Source organism: Typopeltis vanoorti, chromosome 12, assembly GCF_054136105.1.
Source record: "Typopeltis vanoorti isolate ZY-2024b chromosome 12, IOZ_Tvanoo_1.0, whole genome shotgun sequence".
Classification (NCBI taxonomy): domain Eukaryota; kingdom Metazoa; phylum Arthropoda; class Arachnida; order Uropygi; family Thelyphonidae; genus Typopeltis; species Typopeltis vanoorti.
The window spans coordinates 123,730,925-123,746,001 of NC_143560.1; the positions used below are offsets into that span (position 1 = coordinate 123,730,925).

The 15,077-nt window shown below is 37.7% G+C and overlaps 1 protein-coding gene across 1 annotated transcript in view; it reads left to right on the forward strand.

Annotated features, from left to right (window-relative positions):
• Nucleotides 1-13,180, forward strand: part of LOC150101202 (E3 ubiquitin-protein ligase LNX-like) — an 82,218-nt gene extending 69,038 nt beyond the window's left edge. Inside the window, exons 8-10 of the mRNA XM_090401733.1 lie at nucleotides 1,853-1,972; nucleotides 5,184-5,350; nucleotides 10,522-13,180. Of these exons, the coding sequence (XP_090257859.1) occupies nucleotides 1,853-1,972; nucleotides 5,184-5,350; nucleotides 10,522-10,798 (564 nt within the window). The 3' untranslated portion in view covers nucleotides 10,799-13,180. The remainder of the gene's footprint in view (nucleotides 1-1,852; nucleotides 1,973-5,183; nucleotides 5,351-10,521) is intronic.
• The last annotated feature ends 1,897 nt before the right edge of the window (nucleotides 13,181-15,077 follow it).

Below are 15,077 nucleotides of genomic sequence, written 5' to 3' on the forward strand. Positions count from 1 at the left end.
GCAAACCCAAATTTCACATGCGGGGCGAAAGAGCCCTCCTATCTCTATGTTTTCGAAACCAGTTAACTCACCTTTCTTCGAAAGCCACGATATATTGTACACCATCTATTGACTGCGCGACGTAACCGCATGATTTTGAGAGCTTCCGATGGGGCAGGAAGATTTATGTTTAGAAAGACAGGTTGGTTTGCAACTCAAATGCTCCACGAAATGTCTTCTGGCAAGAAAAAAAAAAAACCTCTAGCAGCGTAGATATGTAAATTAGAAATTAGAATCGGAGACATTCCCAAACAGAACTGAGCTTCATAGGAAGGGGAAGTCTGTTTGCATAAGCGGTGTTAAAACTCTTTGCGAGTACACTTAAGATAAGTAAATTTGGAATCGTTGTCCAGTGTCGTCAGTCTTACTTGAAGTTTGCGTATACAGAAACCTCACACCCGAGAAGTTACTTTGAATTCCAAGACATTGTACTTTTTTCGTTGCTTGAATTTCTTTCAGAGCCTCCGTGACGCAGTCAAGTTTGATGATTCCCTTCAGTTGGAAATACTTGAGTTCGAATCCAATCTGGAACAAGGAATCTTTATCAGGGTTTTCATTGGAAAGCGAGTTGGCCGGTCCCATACTGGGGTGCATTTTCCCCCTTCTTCCGGAAACAGACAAACCAGTCAGAAACACACGCATATACAAACAGTAAGGAGTAACCACCCTGAAGCTAGATCCACTGGATCTAGCTTCAGAAGCTTAAAAGAGCAGAAGAAATGCCATCATTTCCACATCATTCAAAGATGAAGATTTTCGGTCCATCTACAAGCATAACAGGAAATGACCAAGTAAATGGTCGCATTTTATTTATGAGAGGCGAAGTGGCCAACTTTTATACCCGTAATGTTTTTCGATCCTGCCTCATTTTCTTTTTTAAATGGTTAAGTCAGCCACTTTATCTGTTCCCAATTGACACCGGGCCAAAGTCATCCTTTCCCGTCACAGCAAATGACATTCATGTGGCAGGCCGAATTCAGATAAGTCAAATTGCACTCCTAAGAACTGCGATGGTTTTACTCCAAGAATTTTAAATATTTAATATCTTAACATTAAACCATCTCATGATATGATTCACATATCCACACAGAAACTGCAATTATTCTAATATTCTTTTTCAGACCCAAGCGGTATATAATTTATTATTTTGGGAAAAAAAAATAAAAGAAAGCAGTGCATATCTCCAGCTGTTTCAGTATCACGATCGGAATTGGCATTATTAAGCGCGTGCATAATTTGTTAAGTGCTGGAAATACTGAGAAATCCACTGTTAATTAAATGTAATTATTTAATAATTTAAATCTTTTTCTTTCCTGGAGTTAAGTGAGGTACAAGCCAAATCCTCTGTAATTAGCAAGATTATCATCGACTTAATTTTGCTCATCTGCGAGGGCCGTTTCGGAAGCACGAATTCAAAAGAAATGCATTTCAGTATTATCACTCCGTGTTTTTTTTTTAAAGCTCGTGAAAAATAACAGCGTCGATTAGTTCATTATAATTTTGAAATAATTTAAAAAAGGTCTTCATAAGAACAGAACGCATTCTTTACATAAAAACTTCATTTGTCATTTTTAATGATTCTCAGAAGGATTATGGACAAAATGTTGCCGATAATTTTCAGTTGGGTATTTAATGAACAGGAAAAAAAAAAAAAAAACTCTTATCTGTGATCTTTCCTGCCGTGAAGGAATAAGCACTAACGTGTGTGTTGCGTTGATATTTCTGAAACATTTCAGAAATTAAAAAATAAATAAATGAATTTTTTTTTTTTTTTTTTTCAGCGCACTCATTTCTATCATTTCTGTTCTTGTAGCAGCCTGGAGGAATAGCAGCGAGGCACGGAAGGAGAATCATGCAAGGGGATCAAATACTCGAGATAAACGGTCAGAATGTAAGAGACAGCAATCAGAAAGATGTCGCTCACATGATTGAGGTTAGTTTACTTAGAGGATAGTAAGCAGATATTGTAGGTCATCACTATGGAACAAATAACTTTATTTCAGGATAATATTCCAGTTTTTTTTTTTTTTTTTTTTTTTTTTTTGTCACCAATGGACATCTTCGTTTCTGGACCTTTCTGCAGGCCAGCAATTAGTAAAAGAGAAAAAAGTGAAAGCATGAATCTAGACCGGGACATTTCAATCCGAATATCGAGCATGCAGCTAGACAATGAAAAGCATAACGCGAAATCGTGAATCTAAACCAAACAGCAGCACAACACAAAATTATGAACAGACATCAGAAAAATATCCTTTAATTTCGTGGAAGTATTTCATCCCATAGAAAATAAGCAGCGTTCAAACAGCAAAAATTTTCTTAATTTCCAGATTTAAATTTTATTGCGTTTCCATTACTTTAGATCTCATCCCCCCCCCCCCCCCCTATTTATTCGGACTTATTCTCTGTAGTTCGAATAGTGAGGAAAACACCATTCGCTAATCACCAGAATCTGCAATGTGGTGTAGATTGATGCGATATACAAAAAATTAATCCCAAGAATGTCTCAGAATTCTTTAATCTTTCATATAAATTCAAGATTTAAATAATTCCGCCATACAAATCATGATGCAAATTCTCCATCATCAAATTCCTGACATGTACCTTCAATGAATATACAGGATATTATGATAGTACTACATGAAAAATTTACATCATTACTAACTTCCTATCTACAATTTTCCTCCAAATCAGTCTGTTAAATGTCAAGACTCCAACATTATCAGGCCTTATAATTCTATCTTCTAGGGCACTTTGTACCGTATCAATCCACCTATATCTTGGTCTTCCTCTGGATCATTTTCCTGCCAACCTGGCAGAGAACTTGTTTTGCTAATCTTTCCTTGCCCATTTGGTTCAAGTGACCATACCACCTGAGATTAGCTCTGCTAACGCATTCCTGGATGCTAGCAATGTCAAGTTCTTTCCTAATATCCTCGTTTTTAATATGATATTGCCATTGATGCCATCTGTTCACGCCTCTAATCTTTCTCAGGACTCTCATGTCTGCGGTCTCTAGTCTTTGGTCAAGTGTTTTGCTTCTGACCCAGCTCTCAGATCCATAAGTTAAAACTGGTTTGAACACTGTCTTGTATACAGCTAATTTAGTTTTCCAACTAATTTCTCTCTTATTCCATATGAATTTATTCAATTGACTTCCTACCATACCAGCTTTGCTGATTCTGTTGTCTATTTCTATATTTAATTTACCATCTTCACTAAAAATCATGCCTAAGTAGCTGAAATGTTTTACTTGTTCCTCAGGTTCCCCATTCACAACATAGTTGACATTTTCCACAATTCTACCTATTTTCATTGTCTTGTTATTGCTGACCTTCATGCCGTATCTATTACAATAGTTATTCAATTTAGTCAGGGAGTCTTGCAGACTTGTAACGGATTTATTTAGAAGTATAACATCGTCCGCAAAGAGCTAAGATTAACATCTCCAATTTTGATATCAGGCTCAATACCACTTTCCTTCATAATGTGATCCATATAGATAAATGAATAAGAGGGGATAATGTACATCCTTGTCTCACACCAGATTTAACATTAAACCATCTTCCTGTACTTCCTTCAATTCTAACTGCTGACTTACAACTTAAATAAAGACTAAGTATTGCTTGATATAATGCCCCATTGACACCATATAACTGCAGCGTATTGAATACCTTCTCTCTTCGCACCTTGTCATATGCCTTTTCCAAATCGACAAAACTTAAATACAGATCTTTGTTATATTCCCATGCTTTCTCGACTATTTGTCGTAAAGTGAAAATCTGATCCTGACAGCCTCTGATTGGCCTGAATCCAGCTTGTTCTTTACCAAGATTCTCTTCCACAACCTTTCTTAACAGATTCTCAAGTATACTAGCATAAATCTTACCAGGAACACTCAGTAGGGTAATACCTCTGTAATTCTCACAATCAATTCTATTTCCATTTTCTTATATGGGTACTATGAGAGCTCTACTCCAATCATCTGGAATTCGTCCTTCTAAACTATGCAGTGCAGCCACTACTTCAGCTACCTTTCCACGTTTCAGACTTTTGATAGCTTTTGTTACTTCAAGTATGTATATGTATTCCTGAATGCATGCCTGGTCAGTGTTTTTTATCACTGTGCTGTCATGACTACTAGTTTCATTGAGCAATTTTTCGAAATAAACTCCATATTTGAAGGATATCTTTTTCACCAGGTTTCATGACACCCTTATCATCTCTAATTCCTTTTACAGCACTCTTTCCTCCATTTCTGAGCTTTTTCAACAACCTCCAGAATATCTTGCCACCTTAAGTCTTCCGATGACTTTTGTTTAGCCAGTTTTATACAGTGTTTAGCTTACATTTGTCTTTGTATTCTCTAAGAGCACAAGCTGACTTATTTTGATATGCTTTCTTCTTTTCCTTCACTGCGTCTTTAACTTCCTGTGTCCACCACGGAGTTCTGATTTGTGAAGTCGCTCGTTTAAGGCAAGAGTGGCTAAGGCTCCGTACCAATTCAAAGAATGACGGGATATTGCGCCCTTCGATTGGAATAAAACCAGAGTTTGTTTCTCGGGTTTTAATGTCAAAAACATACATACCTAAAGATGTTTCTCGTCATGAAAAACAATCTTTATTTTTTATTATTTTTAATTGAATGCGTGTTAGCTGATCTTATACAAATTAGTTTTTATCCTTCCTCAAAATCCCAGTTTTTTTACTCCGCATATATAGAAAAATCAGTTAGAGAACATACGAAATGTACGGATTAGAAATGCTATGTATTAATGCTACTGATGGGTGGTAGGTGGCGTAGTATAGATGGAGAATTAAGTAGTGGAGACTGTGAGTGTGCCCTTAGAGACATCACGTATAATCTGAAAAAAATAAAAACTTGATTTTGTCAGCACATTTTGTTTGGAGATAATGTCACAAGACTTTTGATAACGTATTCCTTAATTTTACATTGAATCTTAACAGGAATATATGTTTGTAATTTTACCGTATTTGAAATTAAGGATATACTTGTCTATTTTAAGACTATCCCACTAAAACAAATACTAGTTATTTTCTCCCCATTAAGTAGATTATTAGAATACATAAGCAAGCCGGAATGTGCAAGATTGATGTTTTATGTGTTTTTTCTGTTTCCTTTATAGAATTTAGACGGAGCAATAGTTTTACTTCTCGGTCGAGTTCCCAACTTAAGCAGTGCCATCCAGGAATGGGCAAGGTGGAAGGCGCAGCAGTGTTTAAGGACACGGACTAGCACGTGGTCTGCTTACACTGCAAATGCAAAAGAAAAATTACAGACGCAAAGACCGAGGTAAATTTACTCGTCTAATGAGGCTAAATTGCACGCTAAAGTATTAAAGTAGATGTTTTCGTAAAAGCCTATTTCATATTCAGAACTGCTTTTCAAAAAATGAGCAACTAATCCTCTTTTATAAAACAGTTAAAATGGAATCAAAAATTAAGCAGTTTTACCATTAGCTACTGTTTCCAATATTTTATATATTTTTTTTAGATGTATAAAGAATCGACAACACTTAATTCAATGTACGCAATACATCACTTACTAATTGAAAGTGCAACAGCATTTTTGATATCAACAAGAATCGCTATTTCTGCAAAACAGCAACAAAGCTTCGTTAGCTTTCAACGAAGTGCTTCACACAAGTGAAGTCATATGACATTAAATCGGTGAAATTGCCTATTTCACACGTGGGGCGAAAGAGTTCCAACACGATACTCATTCTTATTGGTATTAATATCAAATATATCGTGACTTAATTTTGAAAATAATATGAAGAAATCTAATTCATCGTACTTTATCTGACGCCCCTTTTGTTACTTAATTTACTAAAGTTCGATGTTTAAATTTGTGTCCTTAAGTTTTTAAAGGGATTTATCTTCAACCTTGGTTTCATGCGATGATTCTGTCCAATACACTACTGAAATGTTTTATTATAGATAGTTATAAGACAACATTATCCTACACTTTATAGCTACTTCCTATTTTTAACAGCTGTAAAAGGTATTGTTTAGTTCCCCCCCCCCACCCCGCCAACAAGTATATTTTTCAAAAGTTCGGTTAATCATAGCACAGCAGTTAGACCAATTCATCCACAAAACAGAATGTTTGGATTATTCGTCAAATCCCTGTACTCGTTCGTTAGAGTTCCTGTTAAGTGGCAAGAGGAGGTCACCATTGTGGTTTCATGTCTAAAATTCTTGGAGATTTTAAGCCAAATTACAAGAGCTTTATCACACCCAGTAAAATACATTTGCTATTATTAATTGCAAATACCTGAATATGGCCACCGAACTTTGGTTAATACACAGCTTAGCACCGTCACCTTCTTCCGTACACTCGATTCAAGTTGCGAAAGCACTTGCACAGAATTCCCGACTGCAGACGCAGACTCCACTTATCGAGACCACAACACACCACTCAATACGTAACGGAAGTTAACATGCGATTGTCGCCGAAGCATTTTAACTTGACGTCACCTCATCCCTCAACCTTCTCCCCCTCTCAAACACTATTGTGCATTTAGACCAAGCATCGTGGCAAAGCTCGTTCGTCCCAAAACGCGGCCTTTCTACTGATGCTTAACATTTCACTCGTGTAGTAGAATTTATTTAATACTTTTCTGTAAACGGGAGGAAGAGAACACACGACCCCATATGCATTGATTTATGAAATCAGCTGTCCTGGATTTGAACTCGAGATATTCCCAGCGATGCGAATTAAATGAGATCGTCCCAGAACGACAGAATCCATCTGCTGGACAAGAATAAAGCAACCTGTGTTTTCGGTGATGAAGTGGTACGATTACTTCCGTATCTAATCGCCCTCGGTGTAGGCGTCTCCAACACAGTTGGCAACATAAACATCGTATCCTACATGGCTGTCTTCTGAAGGAAGCAGCCTGCTTCTTTGTCAGAATTGAACTCTCCATTCGGATTAGCTGTGTTTACTGCCCTGATCGAAGCAAATAAGCCGAGGATGATCAGATACTGAATTCGAGTGCCAGAAGTTTCAAAAATCATTTCACAGAGGCACAGAATTTTCGGTTATATAACTTGGCTGCAATAATTTTCTCTCAAATCGTTTCCTTCTTTCCCCGTTTATGGAACTGTAATCACAGTGAAACCCTATAGTAAATTATTCCTGTTCAATAGACCAAATAAGTGGTTTTTTTTCATCTCTGCTCCCTAAAGTTTTCACCGTTGCCATTAGAATTTGTCATGGCCATCTCAAAATTATTGCTGCCAATTGGGGCACTCGAATATTCTGAGCACGACATTTTGAGGAGTTAAATCACTGTACTGTATTTAGCCGAAAAAATTTATTACTAAGTTGAAGGGAGGGATGCTCTGGTTTGCTTTAAGATGAATTTTCACAGTGCTGTTTATTATTTCTCCTATGGTGGTTGTTCGTGATTTGTTTCCAAAACATTTCCACGTGCGTTTTTTTTTTTTTTTTTGTAGTTCCTTTTCTACACTCAACCTCTAAGTGAAGGTCTCCCGTTTGCTTCGTCGAATGCACTAACAGTCATCCGGTAACGTCACACTCCGTCACGAGGGGAGAAGGGAATTAATCACACATGTCAAAAACATTAGAAAAATTCCGAATGTACTTTCTATTCGAAACACAGCTTCTTGGCATTCCGAAGTTAATTATAAAAAAAAAAAAAAAAAGGGGGGGTCCTTATGCTCATCGAACACAAATAGACTCGAAACAATAGAAAACAAAATCACGTGGATGTTTCTGTACGTTCTTTTTTTTTTTTTAATGGAGGAGAAAGGATCGAAGTTCTATGATATTTTGCTAAACAGGAAGTCTACATTCCCACCATCGCTGAGGTCCTTAAGACGTTTCTTAATAACAACCTTAATAAAATGAAATGCCACTCGGTAGTAGTTTTAATGTTAAAAAATCTTCAAAAAGCACATTAAAAGTGGAGGAGAAGCTTTTTTTGTAAATCTATTGAACGTCTTTGCTTCAATGCTCAGTTTGCAGCGAAGCAAGCGTGTTAACGTTAGTGTGCCCCAAAACTAAATAAATAATTTGGAAGATCACGATCTGCAAGAAGATAAATGTAAACGTGATGTACATTTAATTGCTTTTGAGATTTGACGTTCAGAAAAATATCACAAGCAAAGCACCCTTTAGCTCTTCCAGCACCTGCTGCGCCGTAACTTAAAAAAATCTCCCTGTAATCCCAGGTGAAAGCATTTGTTTTCAACCAACCTCATCTGATTAAACAGAATGAATAAAATGATTTCGACAGAGATTTGAATTTAAATAGCGATGCTTCGATCTCATCTGGAACAATCGAATCAACTCCAAGGGGGGGGGGGGATGGAAAGCGAAGCGAAACCATCTTTGTATTTTGAGGTGAAGTAAGGAATTTGTTATTCCTACCGTGGTGCAGATGACCTTCATAGAAATCAGTGGCAAAAAAGGCCCTGCCACGGGCGCAACTAGGTTTGGGGCGCAAAATTTTAAAAAATAAAAATAAATAAATAGATATAAGTCCGCTATTTTATACTGTATTTTTAAATTTCGGCAATACGCAGCTTTAGACACACAAATTCTGCAACTCATTTTGATGGGGTCAATATTTAACATATTGCATTTAGTAAAATTTAACTTGTTACATTTAAATTTAAAATTTTTTTGTCATTATTAAGTTGGGGGGGGCACAATTAGACACAGGCGCTTCATACCCTCGTTACTGTACTGATAGAAACAACACGAACTTCGTGTCCCTATAAACGCCAGCTACATCTGTAAACAGTAACCGAGGGACGTTTTTTCTTTTTAAACGCCAATCCCTGTTTAAGAAGAGAGGAAAGCAGAAAAGACGAAGCACTCTCTCACCAATTCCCCCCCCCCCCCCACTTTCACATAGACGCTTGGTCTATGTGAAAGTATATTTCCACGGGAATTGTTCATCTGAAACAGCATCAATAATTCCCCCGCTCTGTACTAAGCCCATTGGAACACGTACAGCTGCCGGAGTTTGAAAGAGGCGTTGTGATAGGATGCCATGGGGGGTAGGCCTATCTATTCGAAAAATTGGGCCATCCCAAGTCAACAAACAGTGACCATACTGCGACAGAAGCGCAAGGAGACTGCAAGTGCTACCCACAGTGGACGAAACACCACACTCACCGAACTTGACCGTAGGGTACTACGAAGGACAATATGTAAAAAAGAGCCACTGGTCGTAGGCCACGTTGAATGCGGGGTTCCGGGCATCGAATGGAACAAGAATCTGCGCAAAAACATTCAGAACCGAGGCTCACAACATAGGGTTCCATGGTAGAATCGCAATATGCAAGCCCCACATTGCCCGAACCCTTAAGTGGTGCAAAGAGCATGTGAACTGCATTATAGTTACGGTTCACGTTGCAATCCTCTAATGAATGGGTGTGGCGGATGCCCTGTGAACGTCTCTTACTAGTGTGTGTGTAACCCTAACTATGAAATTCGGAGGTGGCGGTGTAATAGTATCGTCCTGTTTTGGCCTTAGACTTCTGTCTATGGTTTCCCGAACGATGAACTCCGAGAGGTATCTCAACATTCTGGACAAAGCAGTGCTTCTTACTTTGTGGCGTTTCTACGGAACTGACCATTGTCTCTTTCAGCAAGACAATGCACTGTATCATATGGCCGCTGCTGTAACTGCGTGGTCTGTGGACATGAACGTTACCACACTTGACTGGTCTCCAGAGAGCTCTGATCTCTACCTGTTAAATATCTGTGGGATGAACTAGAGCGTCAGATGAGGTCCATCCCACAACAGTCCAGGACCTCATCACATGCCTACAAGAAGAATGATTCAAAATTCTCATTGATCGCTACCGTGCAATAGTATGCCCCGTAGGATTGCTGCGATCATTGCAACCAACGAAAGGAGGTCCTACATCTTACACTATGGTGTCCGTTGACTTCTTTCCAAGCAATGTAGATGATTCAGAAATAAAGAAAATGTTTTGGACAACACCTATCGGCACGAGCGTTATTAGAGTATATGCAGTTCCTAAAAAAAGTAGGTTAGTAGGTCGAGGTCCAGTCGTCGTTTCAAATTATCAGTAAAATGCATTTCCCCCTTTTTCTTTCTTTTTTCTTGAGAGTTCTCGCTTGAACTAATAACAATTGATATTTGTTCAACGAGTATGGTTATTTAGAATTCCAGTCTGTAAGAAAATTATTCTACTTATGTGTGTTGTGGTATTTTATTTCTATTTAGTTGAACACGTATCGGATTATAAATTTTTTTTTTTTTAATTCAGTTCTAGCTCTGCGCCACGTCATATTTTTTTTCTCGATTATTTTAATAATTAATAAAGTACTAAATTAGTTTTTTGATGCATATTAAAATTTAAATTAAAAACATTAAAATTTAGTTTGAAAGAACGATCATATTTTTTGATGATCTTGATACATACATTTTTCTTTTCTTTTCTTTTCTTTTCCAGTCTGCCGGTGAGTAAAGAAAGCTATGCTCTGGGGTTCCCTAACTGTGTCACTATAACGACGGTGGGCTCTCCGGTGAGCGATCATCCCATCGCATTTCCATCTCGGGAGCACAGTCCGAGTTCAAGTATTCGACGATCTCGACTGAGCATCGTAGCGGAGGACACGAAGTACAATATAGTAAAGGAAAACGAAGAAGACGCCCACGACGTGGAGGAATACAATAGTAGAGGATCGGAGAATCCTCTCTTACCAAGTATTTTAGTAACCAGTTTCTGAGTTACTGCGAGTGGAGCTAAACAAGCTGCACATTTACACCAAGAAAAAGTAAACCCGTTCCTTAAAGGCTGCATTTCCTTTTGTGTAAATGTACAGCGAGTTCTCTTTAAGTAGAAATCCTTCTAGCAGCACAAGACCTTCCTCCTATTGCCAGAATAATCGAGGGAGCGCATTTTTATACAGGTGAATACCAACGCGGTGAATTTGGTATATTCCACTGCAGTAGAGGAAGAACGCGATCCTCTTGGGAAGGGGAGGGGCACTTTTTATAGCCAGAACTAAAACTGAATACCAGACTAACGTCAGTATGTTTTCTTCGTGTGAACTCATTTTCAAGCACGTGCACTGCTGTGGGAACATTCGCCTTACTTTGTCACTGATAGTGGAATGTGCTGGACACCTTCCGCGCGGTTCCCATTACAGAGATATTATATTTTATAACAGAAATCCTCTCTGAATGGGAAATTAGGAATTGCATAATTTCTTACGGAAAGACTGAAACAAACACTACGCTCCCAACTCCTTTTCTTCTTCGAATTTGTTCTTCTAACGAAAACTATAATGTTATGTTTTGTAAATGAACACTTAAAACAATAGAAGGTCGATAGAGTACAATATGATTGCGTGTGTTTCTTGTCATGTTACTTTATTTTTCTGTACGGTACTAATGCAGTAGTTCACACAATAAGCCTATCATTGGAAATCAAGTCATTTTTTTCAGTGTGTGTGTGTGTGTGAGTAAATAACTGTGAGTTTCAAAATATATGCTTCGTCTTGTGTTAACTGAAATTCAGAATAACCAAATGGATATTCTTTTCCGTGGTTATCTTTAAAACAAGACTTGGTTGTCTTTAATTTAGAAAGTGGCAGACTACACTCAGTAGCCACTGCATTATGAACATCGGGTTCATTTTATGCAGCACTCTGTTTAGCTTTTTAAGACCGTCAACATTCGCCTTGATATTGAGACCGAAGGTAAAGAATGCGTTCTGTCAGAACACAAGATATTTCTCTCATCTGCAAAACAATGGATGTGTGTTGGGGGGGGGGGGAATAACGGCACCAGACTGTAACGTCAGCCGATAATTCTTCACTGGGATTATCATCACTATTGAGTAAGATGGTGAGATACAAAGAAACTACTTTAGTGTTTCAGGAATTACTCCTGTGCGTTGTATCCAATGGCGCATTAAATTTGCTGAAAAGTGGCCATCCAAAGACGTTGACATTGAAAGATACTCCCTCCACGCGCGCACACTTCCGCAAAAATTCTTGTTGCAGTCAGACTTCGATAACTGGTATCTGGGGGTATTCCGGGAAACATGCCCTCAAGATTCTTTACAAAATCTTTGGTGTAATAAAATCCCTAATACATAGTGGGCCAAAAAAACTCCATAAAAAAAAAAAATCTAACGTCAGCTAACTCGTGGGCTATTCTTTAATTAGCACGAAACAATTTAATTCGGATTAAATCGCATGAGTTTAAATCTACTCTCAAAGTGACTAAGTTTGGTATTCTTTTGCTTAACGTAAGGAGATACCATTTTCTGTTCTGTAGTGATGGAAATGTCCTAAAACAAATAAGCTGCTGTCGACACATTTGATCATTGCAGTTGCACCGAAACCTTTTTTGCATCATTACTTTGAATTCTGTTTTCAGACCACGTGTTTCGTCGAATGGCTCTGTTACCTATGAGCTACTCTTGATGAACCCCATGATTTCTGGCTAACACTTTTTGGTTTTGATAAACCACTGTTTAAGGTTAACATTCTGTTCAGACCTTCTGCTTGTCTGTACTGTTTGCAGAAATTAGTGTTTATTTTTAGGGCGTTCATAACCACATTCCCAGCAGGCCTACTGCTCGATGTTTGAGCTACAACACTTTAATGGCCGGTAATCGAACACAATAACACGTATTATGAACAGTGTTCGTAATCAATGGTCACTGAGTGTATCACACATACTAACGTGTATAAAACTTTAATGCAACAAAAACTGAATGCCTTGCAATAAAAAAAAATATTACTTTGACCTCGAGCAATCGAACTAAAGAAATGTGCAAGCTTTGCATACGCATATGGGAAGCTGAGCCAATCATTGTAAATATATACGGCGAAAGAAATCTGAGCATATTGCTGCTACAATAAGGTTTGCTGTTATAAACATTCTTTTAATAAACGTTGGTACCAACTATTACAACAATATAAAATATTAAGATTCTAAAATAATAGTGAAAAATAAAACGAGCTTATTTTTATATCAGCTGTCATAAGACAGGCTTTGGAGAAATGTAATTATTCTTCGAGAACCTTTTTATCATTATTATTATAATTAGGTGATATCATAGAATGTTATGCCTCTAATAAATACACGTATCAAATTTGGAAATGTAATTCTGTAAATAGCAAATCTAAGATTCAGGAATAGCTCTGAAATTACTTTTGGATCTCAAGAAATAAAAATAATGTTGAAAATATACAATAAAGAAAATATCAACACTTGCCTCCATTATTGATTTATTTCAGCAGAGAAAGCTTACCCAGGGTAAAGAGTGATTAACATCAAATCATGCAAAAATTTATCTACAAGAGACACCGATTGAGTGAAAGGCTTCGTACATTTCGGGTTTTTAACACGCACTGAAAATCTATAATAAACTAAAAGAAAATTTGTCTTCGAGGTCGTAGCTATTTTCAGTCACTTGATCCATTTCCTTACAGCGTCAGTCCCGTGAAATAATTGGACATTTGGGAATTTTAGTAAATTTGATGAGCGCTCTCACTTTTGGTTTAAATCGAATATATCAATAATTAAATTATCTAAACCAATACCAAAATTGTACGCTATGGTTATAAAAACTGCTAAGAAATTTCGAGCAAAACAATGTCTGGAAAGTATGAAATTTCAAAATGCATAATTGAAGAATGTAATTTATTCCAACAGGCCCAAAACCTGCGCAGTCAATTGATTTCCAAGAGTTCTTTCGCTATGGATCAAGTAATTGGAAGATTTAGTATTGATATCTGTATTGATAACTGTAATGAATTCAGATGACAGGAAGCGAGAAGCACAATAAACAGTTGAATTACTTAGGGATCGCTCTGAAAGGTGAACTACTGCATACCATACAATGCAGTGGCGCACTCAGGATTTAATCTTGGAGGGGGTCGAGCACTCAAGATTTAATCTGGGGGGGGGGCGAGTTGAGTTGAAGATTTGAGAATACACGCTACGCATTGCATACGAGCTATGACTGAGCATCTGCAGTGATCGCCAATACATGATACCCGTGATCTCCTCTGGCCCGGCTCGGGCAAACGAAGTAGCGCCCGAGCACTACTTCATTCGTTCACTGCGGCCAGGATTCCAGAGTGCTATAGGGTATTCCCACCTTATGTGATCATAATTCATAAGTAGCATAGAAATAGAAGGCACAACATAAATTTAAAAATAATAATAATTTTAATTAGGAAAATATTTTTAAAAATTTGTCTAGTGTTTTTTTTTCTTTTGGGGAGCCAGGGTGCGCCTCCTCCTTGCGCCTCTCCCTGGGCGCGCCAATGCTCCAATGAGACACAGGTGAACTGGGGTGCTGAGGATATAACATGATCGTATTGTGCATATAGCAATAGGATAATATGGAATTTCTACCATGTATAAAGAAGAAATAAGGGAAAATTGGAAAATTGACAGTGCTTCTGACTAGGTGTCTATGTCTCTACACTAGCAGGATCCGAGGGGGGGGGGTTGAAACAGAAGAAGATATTTTAATTACATAACGGAGGCTCCAAACCAAAGAAGAATTATAGACTAATCAGTATCTCTGGGATAGTGGATAAAAGTACCTGAAAGTTGTTCATGTCAGATTTTGAGGCCATGGATAATAATGTGATAATCTATGACAACAGCACCGCTTTATTAATTTACTCATCTTTGTAATAACGTAACAAATGAGTATATAAGGGAAATAACTACGCGATGATATTGCTGGACGGAAGGCGTAAAATAGAGCAAACGATGATGAATATGAAACCTTGATAACAGGGGGGAGATAGGAACAGAATCGAGGAGGGGACCGTAATATACAATCATAAGGCTCTGTGCTTGGACCGCTGCTCATTCCTATGCTAACGACATTGGCAATGATTTCGAGGAAGATATTCGGTCGTGGGCTGATGATGCAAAATTAAGGAAGACAGCAGCAAATTAAGATGTAGAAATCCTAGAGGATTTGAACAGACTAATATCATGGATAAAGAACAACAGCAATTGGTTCGA